General features: G+C 47.1%; 1 protein-coding gene across 1 annotated transcript in view; it reads left to right on the top strand.

Moving 5' to 3' along the window:
• The window catches only part of PLEKHA8 (pleckstrin homology domain containing A8), a 53840-nt gene that overhangs the window by 22940 nt on the left and 15993 nt on the right, over positions 1-14907 (top strand). The window contains exons 4-12 of the mRNA XM_028525684.2: positions 1213-1337; positions 3378-3536; positions 4528-4568; positions 6063-6220; positions 8246-8402; positions 8796-8881; positions 12540-12598; positions 13000-13130; positions 13772-13842. Coding sequence (XP_028381485.1) covers positions 1213-1337; positions 3378-3536; positions 4528-4568; positions 6063-6220; positions 8246-8402; positions 8796-8881; positions 12540-12598; positions 13000-13130; positions 13772-13842 — 987 coding nt within the window. The remainder of the gene's footprint in view (positions 1-1212; positions 1338-3377; positions 3537-4527; positions 4569-6062; positions 6221-8245; positions 8403-8795; positions 8882-12539; positions 12599-12999; positions 13131-13771; positions 13843-14907) is intronic.

Genomic DNA, 14907 nt, shown 5'->3' with positions numbered 1-14907 from the left:
TTCCCTAATATTTTAAACAGAGGCAGTGACCTACATAAGAAGGATTACGGCACGCATTAGTGATCACAGGAAGCCCCGTAGTACCCAGTCTGGCAGAGCTCGGGCCTTTGATGAAGAGCGGCTGAGCCAGCGAAGCCTGGGATCGGGGAGCTTTCTGCAGTAACCCCCGCTTTTCCTCTCTTTCCCTGGGGCGGGATGGGGGCTCAATTGTCAGGTTACTACTGCGTACTGCTCATGACCTCGACAACCGTAGGTCCGAGAAGCACGGCACAGCTTTCTGTCTGGACTGGGGCACAGGTTCTGGGGCTTACTGCCTGAGCCCCGGTCGCCACCTTACCTGCCAGCTAGCTCCGTGTATGCACCTGAAGATGTTGGGGAGTGAGGAGGGCCTCTGGGAAAAAGTGTTTCAGGACACCTTTCTCATGACAGGTGTGGCAGATGTGCCACCTCTTCAGGTACAGGCAACTAAAGTAAGTGGCCTCTGCATTGGTGGTTTTGAATGCCAAATTGGGACTAAACACTAGACACTGTCAGCTGTGACTCAGATCCGGTGGTAACGTGCAGCACTTTTATGGAGAAGGAAGCAGAGGCGGGTGACGATGGTCGCTGAGCCCTCAGCGCCAGGGCGGCAGGAGCTCGGAGCAAATGAGGGAGCAGCAGGTGCGCGGAGGGCGCTCTCCGTCCGGACATGCGGCCTGCCGGCCCAGTCCCCGGAACTAATGAGCCCCTCGTGCGTGGTCCTTGCACATTGCAGAACACTGTTCCCAGCCGTGAGCCCTGTGCTGGCAGGTGGATAGCCATGACCCCATTTTACACACGGACAAAACTGGGGTGAAACTGAGACTAAAGCTCTGAACCCTGGACCTGCTCCCCATTGTAAAAGGCGGGACATTTATGTGATCTGAAGGGAAACCAGAGTGTCTGGTCCCAGCCGTGACACGTGGATCAGAAGTGCGCTATCTCCTCCTCCCCGCACTGCCGATCAGGCCGTGGTTGGCTTCAGAATGAACGTGCACCAACCACTTCCACGGTCGGAGGCCCCCCCTGCTGTTCCCCTTGCTCCGTGTCTTCCCTGATACCCCGTCTGTGACCCGCACTGTACGCGTCCGACTCAGGCGTGCATTACTGTCCTACTCTCCGTACGGTGAACTAACCCGTAAGCCATTCATTCCTCTCGGTAATGACGTGCCTCATCATCGTGTTGTCATTTAGAGTTTGCTGAGAACACTGAAAACTTGAAAACCAAAATGTCGGAACTAAGACTCTACTGTGACCTCCTTGTCCAGCAAGTGGAGAAAACGAAAGAGGTGACCTCCGCGGGCGTGTCCAGTTCCGAGGTAAAATACTGTTTCTCTCACCCAGGTGGGAAGTGGCGCCAGATGTTGCATACGGGTGATGCTTACTGTCACGTAATCCCTGGCTCTCTTGGATTTTACTGTTTTCCAGAGGGGAAAAAAAATGATAAAATTTAACAAAGAATAAATGTGTGCATTTCAGCCTATGGAAGCATATAACTTTCTAGAATGAATCCAGGATCAATTAATTTCCAACGTGTGGGACCTTTACACTCAGTACTGATGTCCTCAAACACGTCGCCCCCAGCTCGTGTCGCTCTTTAAAGCGGCACCTTGCCTGCCTGGCAGAGCCTCTTCCGCAGGTGTGGCCACTCACGTGGCCCCATCGTGCCTGGCAGTGCGGATCTGTCACCTTCGATGACACTGGCGACTGGCGTGCTTGAAGACAGACTAGTGCTTTCAGAGATGGAAATCAGCTTTTGTTCCCTCCTTCAGCAGCAAGGGTTGCGACTTTTAGTGTGTATTAATAAAGTGGCCATTCACCCACCCAAAACACATGTGAAAAGCCAGTATCTCTGGCATTAAGCTCTGGACCAAACGGCTCACACTCACCAGAGCGGGTCTCTGCCTTGCTGCTCTCGGGGCGGTTAGAACCCAAACCACAGCCCACGAAACGAAGGCTCTGCGGGTTGTAGCTAGTGGTTTTGTTACGTAGCTCTCCAACGCTGTGCTACTAGGCGTGTGTGCGCTGATAGTTTTTCCAGTAACAGAGATCCGACTCTCTCGCATTCACTTCCTTCTGGGCTCTCATTCGTTCAGCAGCTGCCAATCATGTGCGAGACCCTCTGAAGGGATAAGGAAGGGGAGGGGCACCAAAAAGTTTTTCAGTTCTGTCCTTGGGGCGTTTATAGTCTAGAACAGTGATTTCCAACCTTTTTCATCTCACGATGCACAGAAATTAATTACTGAAATTCCTGGACACACCCAAAAATATATATTTTGCCGATCTGACCCCAAAAAAAGGTATAATTTTGATTCATTCACACTGGACGATTATTGTGTTGGCTGTTGTCTTTTTTTTTTTTAACTTGACAGTCTAAGGCAAAAGAGGTCTGTGCCCCTGACTAAATAGTCAGATGTTGCATGTTTTAAAAATCACACTGGTTGAAAATCACTGGTCTAGAGCAATTAATCGTTAGCAATTAATTAATCCTGGATTCATTCTAGAGAGTTATATGCTCTAGCATGCTATTTCTGTAGGCTGAAATGCACACATTTATTCTCTTTGTCGAGGCAGTTTTGCCCCTCAGGAGATATCTGGCAATGTCTGGAGATGTTGTTCTGGAAGAGCCCTGCGTAGAGACTTCGTTAAACGTTTCCGGTGACCTCTCCGGGGTAGCATAAGCAGCTCCATCTTGGGCCCGGTCTGGTGGCTGTAACGCTGCTAGGATGCGGTCACTGCGCTCTAGCCGGGATGCGGCCTCAGTTTCCTGAGCAACACATTCATGTCAATATCCAGAGGAAAATCACACTAAACAAGTAAAATGACTTAGAGAAAAAAATAATTAGCTAGTCAAAACAATTCTAGTTGCTGAGACCTCTTAGACTCATCTGAACCCAAAGCCAGAAAGCCCATTCTGAAAGCAAACATTGCACGATTCGTGGTTTCTCATGCTTCTGTGTTAGAACCTCAGTTTTACTCAGGCAACGGGGGAGACGTTTTCCCATGGATCCCACTGGTCTTCGGGCTCCGATTCCCTCTCTCATGCTACCTCTGTAGACTGGAAATTCACGAGGGTCCCGGGCCCAGCACCCATGTGGGCACGTAGTCTTGTTGCCTTCGGCCGACGTGCTGGGTGAGCATGAAGGGTAGGGCTGAGGGCGAGGCTCGTGTGTGGTTCATAAATAAAGCGGACTCACCCAGGCCCTTTCTTTTATAACTGATGCACGTATTTGTCCTGCAAAATAGGTGGGGACGTTATTATTATGATGCTGTGGATAAAAACCTCTAAGGACATTCCACCATTGGGCTTTTTCTTTTTTGGCAAGGTAAAGGAGTCTTCCACTCTGGTTGTTTCTTAGGAGGGAATTGACGTGGGAACGCTGCTGAAATCAACGTGCAACACTTTCCTGAAGACCTTGGAAGAATGCATGCAGATCGCGAACGCCGCCTTCACCTCCGAGCTGCTCTACCGCACTCCGCCGGGGTCCCCGCAGCTGGCCATGCTCAAGTCCAGCAAGGTGAGAGCCCTGCGCAGCGGCTCGCAGCGGGGTGCAGGAAAAGTGGGAACGCCGGGAAGCGATACACTGAGCCGTGTTCCCTCTGGTGACTGATGAAGACTTTTCTAGTGGACTTCTTTACATCCACTTTTATATCCGCTCTCAAGTCCCCTCGTCCAGTCAGTTCCTTTCGGCAGTTTTACCTCCTAAACCTGTAGCTAGCCTCTTCTCTCCAGCACCTTGACCAGTGAGTCTCTTTGAGATTCGTGGAAGCCTCCTGACTAGTCACTTTCAGCCCAACCCTCGCAGGCAGCTGGACAGTATTCCCGCTCACGCAGCGTACACTCGAGCCCTCTACCGGACCCTTCCGAGGCTCCCTCGTTGCCCCTCCTGCGTCCCCAGCTGTCTCTTCTGTTGCCAGTATCTGCTTGAACGTGTGTGTTAACTGCTCGTAGCAGCCCCACATCCGGGTGCCATTTCCCAGGGCCAGGAATGCCCTCTGCCCTCTCTCCCCCTGGTTAGTGCTTATTCATCCCTCATTGTTTGATCTCTTCTTCCCCGAATCCCCTAGGGTGGGCCGAGAGCTCCCCTTCTCTGCACACCTGTATTTCAGTCTCACTCTACAGTGAGATTACCTGAAGGGCAGGCACCCCACATGGTTAACCTTTAAACTTTCAGTGTTTAACACGGGGCCGCATCATACCTTGGTATTTATTGGTGTTTAATGAGCATACCGGAAATTATAAGGGAGTGAAGCGCTAAGGGTTTGGCTCTGATAATTAGGTCCTTCAAAGACCGTCTTCCCTTTTACTTAGAAATGTGGGCACCCTCATCTGAGTAAATATGAAGGGCTGGTTGGGAGGAATGACCCCCTTCCTTTGGGAGGACCTGCAGTTGTTCTGACACGGGAGCGGCGTGTGTTACGGTCGCATTTATCACTCATGTGTGGTCAGCCGAATGTGCGCTGTTGGGAGTGCAACGTGTGAACTTCACTTCTGTGCTTCTTTTCAAGGTGAAGCATCCTGTTGTACCGATTCATAATTCACTGGAAAGGTACAGTAGCGTTTTTGGTTCTTCTTCCTTCTCAAAATTAAAAAAAAAAAAGATAAGAGTATTTTGATTGTTGGGTGGTTTTTCCCATGATTTAAGGTGACACCAGAGGGAAACGGCACCCGGTTTTCCTCTTTCGGGGGAGCCCGACGCAGCTGCAGGCCTCCCTCCCACTCGGCAGCGGCTGCCAGGGGAGGCGTTGGCATTTTCGGCTGCGGCCGAGGCTCTCACCCACCCCTTCTAGTGACTCTCCATCTCCCTAGTGAGCCGGGGTCTGGAGCTGCTGCTCTTGTGGGGGAGCTGAGCTTTGATCTGAGCGTGCTTTTATCTGGAAGGACAGTGTGGGGGGATTTTTTTGTATAGAAATAAAAGTCTTAGGTAGATTTACAGGCTGAGAAAAGAACATAAAATATCAAGATCTAAACTATTTCTTCCTCAAGATACTCCTTTGATTTAAAAAAGGACACATCTGCATAGCTATGTTCCTATTATTTGGGGTCTTTGTTCAATGATTATTGGATATAAGCATTCCCATGTTGTGACTTAGTTGATCTATTTGTCTTTTAAAGTTATTATGTAATATTTCATCTCTTTATGTACTACAGTTTGCTTCTTTAGTACAGGAGTGTTCCCAATCTGGTTATTAAAATTTTTATTCCTGTCCTAAATATTTTTGCTAAGAATGTTATAGATTTTTTTTCTTTTGAGATATTTCCTTAATATACATTTTTCATTGCTAAGTTGAAGTTTGTTTCTTTAGAAAATAAATGTCTTTCCTGGAGTCATACATAGCTTGGACCCTTCCCCTTTATTTTTATTAGCAGAAAGTGTTCTAATTTAGCTGGTCCTGAGCACTTGTAATAAGGTGTCGTATTTGTCCCCTTAGAGAATCAGTTGTTCCTCTTGGGCGCTCTATCGCCTTTTCTGTCACCCTGAAGAGCAGCAGGTCCTCAGGATGTCCTCTGTCCTCCCAGGTTTTACCTGCCGCGCATACCCAGCGGGAGAATTCTGCTCTGGCCACCACACGTGGCTTCCGGACAGTTAGCTGCCAGGCAAACACTGGAGGTGGCCAGTGATTCTGAGAGCTGGGGAGAGAAAAAACCTTTCAGGGAGAGGCGGAGAGAGTGAGGACAGTGTTAAACGTGGTGCCTGTAGGAAGCTGATGGAAAAGGAAGGACTGTCAATGGCTACTTCCTGTCGCTGCTGGGGAGCAGGAGGTTTGAGCCCCAGGAGGGCGCACGAAGAGCCATGAACGGCTCCTTGATTTCTCAGCTTCTGCCTGGAGGCAGGCCTGCTCAGTGGCTGGCAGGTGCCTGCCCGGGAGGCGGGGCGGGGACAGACTAGGCTTGACTGGGCAATCCTGTTTAATCCAAGTGAACCCTTCCCCCGTCCCTCAGAATAAGATCTACCTGAGCCATCTGTTTATGACCAAATAATTGACCAAATAATTATGACCAGTAATATGACCTGACTTTTCTTTTTAAAAAAAATTTCCAGGCAGATGGAGCTAAACAATTGTGAAAATGGGTCTTTAACTATGGAAATAAATGATGATGAAGAAATCCTAATGAAAAACAAGAGTTCCTTGTATTCGAAATCTGCAGAGGTCGATGGCAGCGTATCAAGTGAAGAGAACACAGATGATAACGTAACAGGTAAAAGCAAAGTTAAAGTCTGAAGCAAACCTCTGAACAACCTCAGGAGTTTGGGGGTTTGGTTCATTGTCCATCATGGGGACAGTTGGTAGGAACTGAACTCGTGGCTGCGTACTAGGTGGCTCCTGGGGCCGATGTGCTAGCTGGACGACAGGTCACTTGTCCGTCACCGTCTGACCGGATGCTGAAGAGCAGGAAGAAGAGCAACTTCCCGCTCACTGGTCTTGGCCGAGATGTCCACGGGCAGCGGTGTGCACAGCAGTCTGCGCTGACCCTTTACAGAGCCTGTGTGCTCCTTTCACCGGCCTGCTCGGAATCTCTGAGTCCTCCCAACTCACACCATGGGATCGGACGTAAGACTGCGTCAGGTTCCCATCCTCCCAGGCTCTGGCGAGGCCCGACTCTGTCGGGACTCAGTGGCCACCGCCAGGCCCTCACCCGGCCTGCTCTGTATTCCTCAGGCCGCAGCCCCTTTCAGGTATGCAAATTCCACGGCTCCAACCACTGAAAACCACAGCTGCAGTAGAGCTTTTAATTGTGTTATCGGTTTTTAATAACTATTTTGAAAATAAAGGGAAAAAATTTTCTTCCTCATTTCCCTTGAAGAAAGAGAGCCCATTTTTCCAGACGAGTTGGGAAAAAAGAAGATGTGTTTTCATAACCGTTAATAGAAGGCACATGATCCACCCATCACTGAAGTCTTATCCGTTGGGTGAATAATAAAGACGGACAATTTCTCCTGAAACAGTATTAGCGTTTGACCTGTAATTTTACTTCTAGGAATTTGTCCACAGGGAATAGTCAGATTTAAGGACAGATCTCTGGACAGGGATGTTTTTGTTTTTGTTTTCGTTTTAAGATTTTATTTATTCATTTTTAGAGAGAGAGGGAGAGAAGGAGAAAGACACCAATGTGCGGTTGCCTCTTGCATGCCCCCCCACTGGGCGCCTGGCCCGCAACCCAGGCATGTGCCCTGACTGGGAATCGAACTGGTGATCCCCCTGGTTCGCAGCCCGTGCTCAATCCACTGAGCTACGTCAGCCAGGGCTGGACAGGGATGTTCTTTATGACATGACCATTGGTTCTCATTATTCATGGCAGTTCTGTCCTATAGTCATTGCAGACACTGAATTAGCAGACACTGAGCCATCGCTCCAAGGGGAGATACAGCTTAGGTTCCTGCAAAATGACTGTTTGCAGAAAAATAGTCGTATTTTTGTCGACTGATCAGTATATAGCCTTGTCTTAGGTGTTTCTACTCAAAGACACCTTGTCTAATGTGTGTTGTTGATTCGGTGACATCGAACCCATGGCCAGTAGCTCTATCTGCAACTCCTGCCTGAACGAAGCTTATCTAACACACGTATTTTCTCCATAAAGCGTGTCACAGCCTTCTTGTGCTTAGGAACACCAGACAGCACGGCGCTCAGGGGCCCGTTTAAACAGTGAACTCAACGACAAAATGCACAAAACTTGGCACTAAAAAACCCTTATGCGCAGCACGGGAGCTGAAAGAAGGCAGTGTCACCTTGTTCAGCCTTAGTTGGGAACGTATATGTCGGGTGACTCATTTTTTCACCACTCTGCACATGTCCGCAAATAACTGCAAAAGTGCTGGCAGCACTGGTTTTTGAATGACAGATAAACTTTAGCAAGTAGGCCAACTCACAAAGCCAGAATACACTAATGATGAGGAATGGCTATTTCTAAAAGTGAAATTCTAGAAACCACATAAATACCCTCCGCACGAGCATGATGCAGTCTCACATGGCCATTAGAGTCATGGCTTGCAGAGCATTTAATGATAATGAAAATGTTTTTGATACATTGGTGAAAACAAGCAAGACACAAATCTACATATATTTAAACCCAGTTTGTGTGCATATGTATGTATGTGTGTGTGTGTGCAGTATGTCCCTGGTTTCTATTTCTGTGTACTCCTCTGCATTTTAGAAATGTTTGACAATGAATACATATATTTTTGTAACAGATAATGGGTTGGTAATAAGCAGCTTTACTTTGCAGCCCAAGGGGAAGTAATGAAGGGAGAGGGAGAGGCAGCCTTGGGAAATCACGACAACGCGGCACAGCGAGGGTCGAGCCCCTCGGGGAGCTCTCCGGAGTCCCACGGGGAAGAAGGCCAAGAGGTCATCCCGACTTTCTTCAGTACCATGAACACCAGGTACGCTGTGCTCCCCCAAACCCTGCAGCGGGAGACCTTCCGGAAGATCCCCCCGGAGGCTCCTTTCGGGAACCGTGTGTCCTGGCGGGGCGGGGACTGTGGTGTGCCCAAGTTCCTGCTTTGCTGCCGGCCTTGTCTGACGCGGTGGGTGAGAAGGCGTTGGGCTGCGAGAGCATGTTCCATGGACTCATTTTAGCTTGTGCTGAAGGATGCTCTTTGGAAAACGCTGTTCTCCTGAGACTGTATTATAACACAAAAACAGTCACTGGGGCTTAGGTGTGCCACACGGTCTGCCCTGTGCAGGGCAGCTGCATTCGTGACTGCCTCTGAACTGCACCGAATGCTAATGTTCTGTTTGCTTTTGTTTCTCCTTTTTATTATCACACTGCTTAGCTTTAGTGACATCGAACTTGTGGAAGACAGTGGCATTCCCACAGAAGCATTCTTGGCATCGTGCTATGCTGTGGTTCCAGTGCTGGGTAAGACTGCCGCACGGCCTGAAATTCATCAGCCTCCAGAACGCGTCTCACCGGGGCTGCCTCACACAGGGAGCCCGCGCTGCGCGTGCAGGGAGGCGACCCTTCCCAGCCGCCTCTCCGCATCACCGGCCCCATGCAGTGACGCTGCGTGACCTGAAGCACTCTTGCATATTCTCATTTCATGATTAAATATTGACCCTCAAGTGGTGTAATGAAAAAAAGGGAATTCCATTTTCTAGAAATCATAATTTACAATGGAAGTGAAAGTCGCTGAGGGAACAGACCTTCAAATCCATTGGTGCTATGTGAAAAATTTCACCAGTTACGTTTTTTCAAAGATCAAAAAAATATAGACGTATATGTTTATTTAAGTTCAAACTACATGTACTTTTTATAGAGTCAGGAGTACTGGCGTTGCTAATGTGCTGAAGGTTGCTACATGACCCATTTAACTCTGCATCTTTTTTTTAAATCGTGGTATAACTCGCATAACTGACATGTTAGGATTTAGTGAGTCTTGACAGATGCACCTGCTTATGTAACCTATGTCTCTGACAAGACTGAGAATGTTTCATCGCCCCAGAATGTTCCCTCTGCCAGTCCGTCCCCAGCCTGTCACCCAGCCTGAGGCAACCATTCTGCTGCTTTCTGTCACCATGGATTAGTTTTACCTGTTCTAAAATCTCATAGGTATAAAACCGTATCGTGTGCCCTTTTGCAGCTGGCTTGTTCTCTCACTACGTCTTTGTCCTTGATGCTGCATGTATCAGCAGATCGCTCCCTTTCAATGCTGAGTAGTGTATGAAATGAACTTAAGAGTTGGCGTATTCATTCTTCTGTTGATAGGCATCTGGGTAGTTTTTTTGTTTGGGGCTGTGACAAGTGGAATTGCTCTGAACATTTTGTGCCTGTGGGAGTACGTTTCCTTTCTCTTGAGCCAATGCCTGGGCGTGGACTCGATGATTCCTAGGGTTGGTACGTTCAGCTTTATACAGGCTGGTTGCACAACCGTGCACTTACGTGTCGTGGTTGCTTCGCATTCTTCAGCAGCGCTTGGTGGTGTCAGTACTTCTGGTTTTGGCCATTCCTGTGAGTGTCTAGTGGTATTTATGGCTTAAATTTGCTTTTCTCTGATAACTAATGATGTTAAGCACTTTTTCATATAATTATTTGAAAATCTTTAATCCACTTTTAAAAGTTGGTTAATTTTCTTTCTATTGTTGACTTCTAAGAGTTCCTCATATATTCTGAGTGACACTCCAGTGCGGACATGTGCATTGTGGCTGTTTTCCCCAGACCATGGTGGCCCGTCTCAAGTGTGTCTTTCGAAGAGCACAGTTTTTCATTTTCATGAAATCCAGTTGACCCATTTTCTTCCTTTCAGGTTAGCACTCTCAGGGTCCTAGAAAGCTTTGTCACCCCCAGCTGTGACGATCTCCTCTCCCGCGTTGTCTTCTGCACTCTCGCAATTTCGTTTCCGTCTGTCAGTCACCTTGGAATTAGTTTTTGTACATGGTGTGAAGTGAGTGTTGAGATTCTTTTCTTTATTTTTTCTTCTCATGTGCAGTTGTTCAAGAACCGCTTGTTGAAGACATTCTTTCCCTTTTACACTGCTTCGGCAGCTTTGTTGGAGGTCAGTTGACCCAAGTGTGGGTCTGTTTCTGGTCTCTCTCTCTCTCTCTCTCTCTCTCTCTCTCTCGTCTCGATGACCTATTAGTTTCTCCTAAGCCGACACTCTGGGTCCTAATTACCGTGCATTTACAGTAAGGCTTGAAGTCAGGGATGAAAGTCTTCCAGTTTTGTTCTTCTTTTTCAAGGTTGCTTTGGCGATTCTAGGTCCTCTGCATGTCAGAATGAGTTTTAGCTTTTCAGTTTCTATTAAAAAGCCTGTTGGTATTTTAAGATTACTCTGAATCTATCAGCCCAGGAGGAGGGAACTGACTCCTTAAACACTGAGTCTTCTGATCCCCGAGCATGCTGTGTCGCTCCACTCCCCCAGGTATTTGTCGTTTTCACAACAATGTTCGTAGCATTTTTTAAGTATAGAAGCCTTACACGTGTCTCATTAGGAATAAATTTTGGAATTTTATGGTTGTTGATGCCATTGTAAAGACTACTTTATGTTCTAGTTGTCCACTGATAGCCTATAGATACCATGGACTTTTGTGCATTGAGTTTTGGTGATCATGAATGAGTTAATTTTAAAATATATTTTCTGCATTTATTGAAATAATCACGGCTTTTCCCCTGTACTTTGTGTTAATGCAGTGAATTATATTGTTTGGGTGAATATAAGTCTACTGTCTTGTAATTTATTTTCTATTGAGTTGGCTAAAAATTCTGCTTCGTTTTCTCCATAAGATAAAAGACACATTTTTCATTTTCACCACTAACTTTATTGATTTGGATGTGTTGAGTCTGTCAGCGATCTCCTGCTACTGGCTTCTCGTGGGCAGCGGCCAGGATGCAGTTTTACATCTTCCAATGCATGAGACAGCCCCTCAGCAGAGAATTCTTTGGCCAAAACATCAGTAGTACCAAGAAACTTCATAAACCACTTTTGACACATTCAATCAGTCATAGCACCTTCTCCATACACTGCACAAATCTTTTTTTTTGCATTTCAGTCAGGTTTTTAGCTTTCTTGAAATAATAAAGCATAATACACTGACAATGTTGTGTATTTTCTTCCATCTTCAATATTAAAATGGCTGCACAAAAGCTCACCAATTTTGATAATTTTTTAAATGCACACTGATATGACAGCTGCCACAATACAGTCTAACAGAATTGTTTCAAATGAAGTTAAAGACAACTAAGCACTACTAGAGCCATCCTATGGAAAAAATGAGCTTTTTGGACAACCCAATATTTGTCCTATCTGGGTGTTTTTTCCTTTGTTACTCTTTTCTTGACTTCTATCCAATTAATGTTATCTTCTAGTATTCAATTTCATTTCCTCTTTGGCTGTTTACCTACCTGTCTTTGTTCCAGCCTTCCTTTTGGATCTCTCAAGTATTTTTTAGAATTCCGTTATATTGCCTTTTGGCTTTCTAGCTGTACACACTTATGTTGTTCAGTTGTTCTTGCCCACCGGAAATATTTGAGCCACACGTATAATTTTTTATTTTTTAGCAGGTCCATAAAATAGTAAAACAAAACATAAAACTATTTTTATCATTTAGTTTATCTAACCCAGAATATTCAAAATACCACCTCAACATGTAATCAATATAAAAGACTCATTAAGGAGGTATTTTGCATTCTTTCTCGGCATTAAATCTCCGAACTCGGGTGTCTGGCTGTCTTACACTCACAGTGCATCTTAGTCCGGACGAGCTCACTGCAAGCGTGGAGTGGCCACAAACGTAGCAGCTCTCACACTGGGCAGAACAGCCCTCAGGGTTACACGCTGTATTCTAAGTGTGTAAGATTATCCTCACCTGCCACGGAGGGCCTTGGTATGGTTACTCCCCTCAGGGTAGTATCCTGGAACCCTTTGCAGCTTATGTTTAGGAAATGATTTAAAGGCAAAACAGAAAAGTTATTTTCTTTTGGTGGGGAAGAAACCTGCTAAATTTATTGATACATTAAAACAATATTTTCCACTTGAAAAAAAATGCTTTTTCAAAGCTGTCTTTAATTTTTTTTCTTTTAGACAAACTTGGCCCTACGGTGTTTGCTCCTGTTAAAATGGATCTCGTTGGAAATATCAAGGTGAATGTACTAGCTGGTCTCTGGGGACAGTGTGTGCTTGGAGGAAATGGTTGCATGAAATCTCCTTCAGAAACGAATGATTGTGGAGTTTGATCTCAGAATAGAAAGTACGGAGGCGTGGTACAGGACAGCTGTGTGAGAGGTCCCGGGGCAGGAAAAACGCTCTAAAAAGACTGCTTTAAAACCGGAGAACCAGCCATTTCACTCCAGCTTAAGCCTCGTAAGAATTCTCAAACAGAAATAATATGACCCTGCAAACGCGGGGAGGAAAGTAACAGAGACCACATTTATTCTGATTCCTTAGAGGCCTGTTTGACAGACGTCAGGGTCTCGGTTGCTGTACTGATGTGCTTGGTTGCTTTAGCGTTTTGAGCTCAGACCGCCCCCTGCTTTGCCTGCAGAAAGTGAATCAGAAGTACATCACCAACAAGGAGAAGTTTGCCACCCTCCAGAAGATCGTGCTGCACGAGGTGGAGGCGGACGTGGCCCAGGTCAGGAACTCGGCTACGGAAGCCCTCTTGTGGCTGAAGAGGTGAGGCTGCTGCAGGGGGAGGGGTTGCGGGTAAAATGCTGCAAAACCGTTGGCATGGCAAGGAGACTGCTTCTGAGCGTAGGGCCTGACCTCACTGCACAGCCTTTTCTAGGGGCCTAATGAAAAGAAGACCACCTTTTGGTTGTTTTTTGGGGTTTCTTTTATTGCCTCTCTCTTGATAGTGATCAACATTGTTAACAGTGTACAGAAAATTAAAACATAAAGAAGCTGACTGGTTCTGATTAAATCAGTGGATCACAAACTTCAGGGATGTCAGAGTCACGTGGAGGGCTCGTTAAAAACATAGTGGCTCCAGCCCAAACCCAGAGTTGCTGATTCAGTACGTCTGCAGCAGGCCCAGAATCTTCCGCTTTAGCAAACTCCCAGGTGATGCCAAAGCTGTGGTCCCAGGGGACCACATTCGGAAAACCACTGTTGAGCCGTATCAGATGAGAAGGGCCAGGGCAAGGGCAAGGGCAAGGACAGGACGAAACTCAGAAAGCACAGCTACGTGGCTTAACCCGCCCCCTGCCGTGCCCACGGTATTGCTGGAGAAGCAGCTGCGGCCTGCCTTTTCTTTCTGCCCACTGAACGTAAGTGAAGTTTGAAACTGACATTTCTTCCTCTTTTTTTGTTTTCAGGGGCCTTAAGTTTTTGAAAGGATTTTTAACAGAAGTGAAGAATGGAGAACAGGACATCCAGACGGCCCTGAGTAAGTGTTCCCTGCGTGTTGAGCGATCAGTTGAACAGGAGTGGCGTGGAGACCCCTGGAGCGAGAGAGAGGGTGGGGGGGAAACTCCTGCTTTTCAGGACTTGGTTTTGTTTCTTGTTTGTTCCTCATTATGAATCGTTTCTTTCTTACATACTTTGTTTGAAAAGAACCCATGAGGTAGTCACCTGGTAACCTAGAACTAACTCAGAAAAATCAGTGTATCTTAGAGAAGAGCAAAATTAACGGACAGCCATCTCTTAATAGGCACACCTAATATTTCCAAGAAGTCTGTTCTTCCTGAATTAATCTTTAAATACGGTACAGTCCTCTAACATATCCAAAGAGAAGCTAGTTTTGGAGGGGTGGGGAGCCCGGGGCATTTGCTCTGGAGTGAGATGAACCTTGTGCTCCTCCCTTGCCCACACGCCCCGTTATTGCAGTGGGAGCTGGGCCTGGCGTCGGGGCCTTGGCCAAGGACTAGAACTCGGTGCTTAATCCATGTATCTATCGGGTCAGTTTTGATGAAAAACATTTAAGAGTTGGAAACATCCTCATAGTGCTCCTAACAGAGTGGCTGAGCGCTCACGTGTGACCTGTGGGGAATTCTTCCAGCATGGGCCCTGAGGCCTGGGGTGGGGGTGGGGGGGTAGGGGAGTGCACATATTACTTTGAAGTCCCGTGTGGTCACGGTGTGGAGAAGCCGCCCAGGGTCAAGCTCTAGGTAGCCACAATGATAGTGAAATGGGTGCACTGGACGCTTCTGGTGGGCAGCGGGGGCCAGCGACCCCTGCAGCGTTCTGTCTCAGGGACCTTACCTCCTGCTGCCAGTCCTCCCTCCAGGCTAGGAGGCCTGAGGGGTTCTGCCCCCATGTGATTGGCCCAGGTCTTTCTGTCTAGAAACTTGCCGGTGTGCCAGGAAACAGTAAAAGCGGATGTTTCTGGAGCACTATTATGAAGAATTTAGACAACTTGACCCTCAGATCAGTCCCTTTGTACAGGTTAGGTAACCAGAATTCAGCAAGACTGACCCAGGGGCCAGGACCACAGAGAGTTTGCATCAGGGTC

This window comes from Phyllostomus discolor, chromosome 10, assembly GCF_004126475.2.
Source record: "Phyllostomus discolor isolate MPI-MPIP mPhyDis1 chromosome 10, mPhyDis1.pri.v3, whole genome shotgun sequence".
Lineage (NCBI taxonomy): Eukaryota > Metazoa > Chordata > Mammalia > Chiroptera > Phyllostomidae > Phyllostomus > Phyllostomus discolor.
The sequence above is the reverse complement of the archived record's forward strand: the minus strand, read 5'-3'. Positions and strand labels throughout refer to the sequence as shown.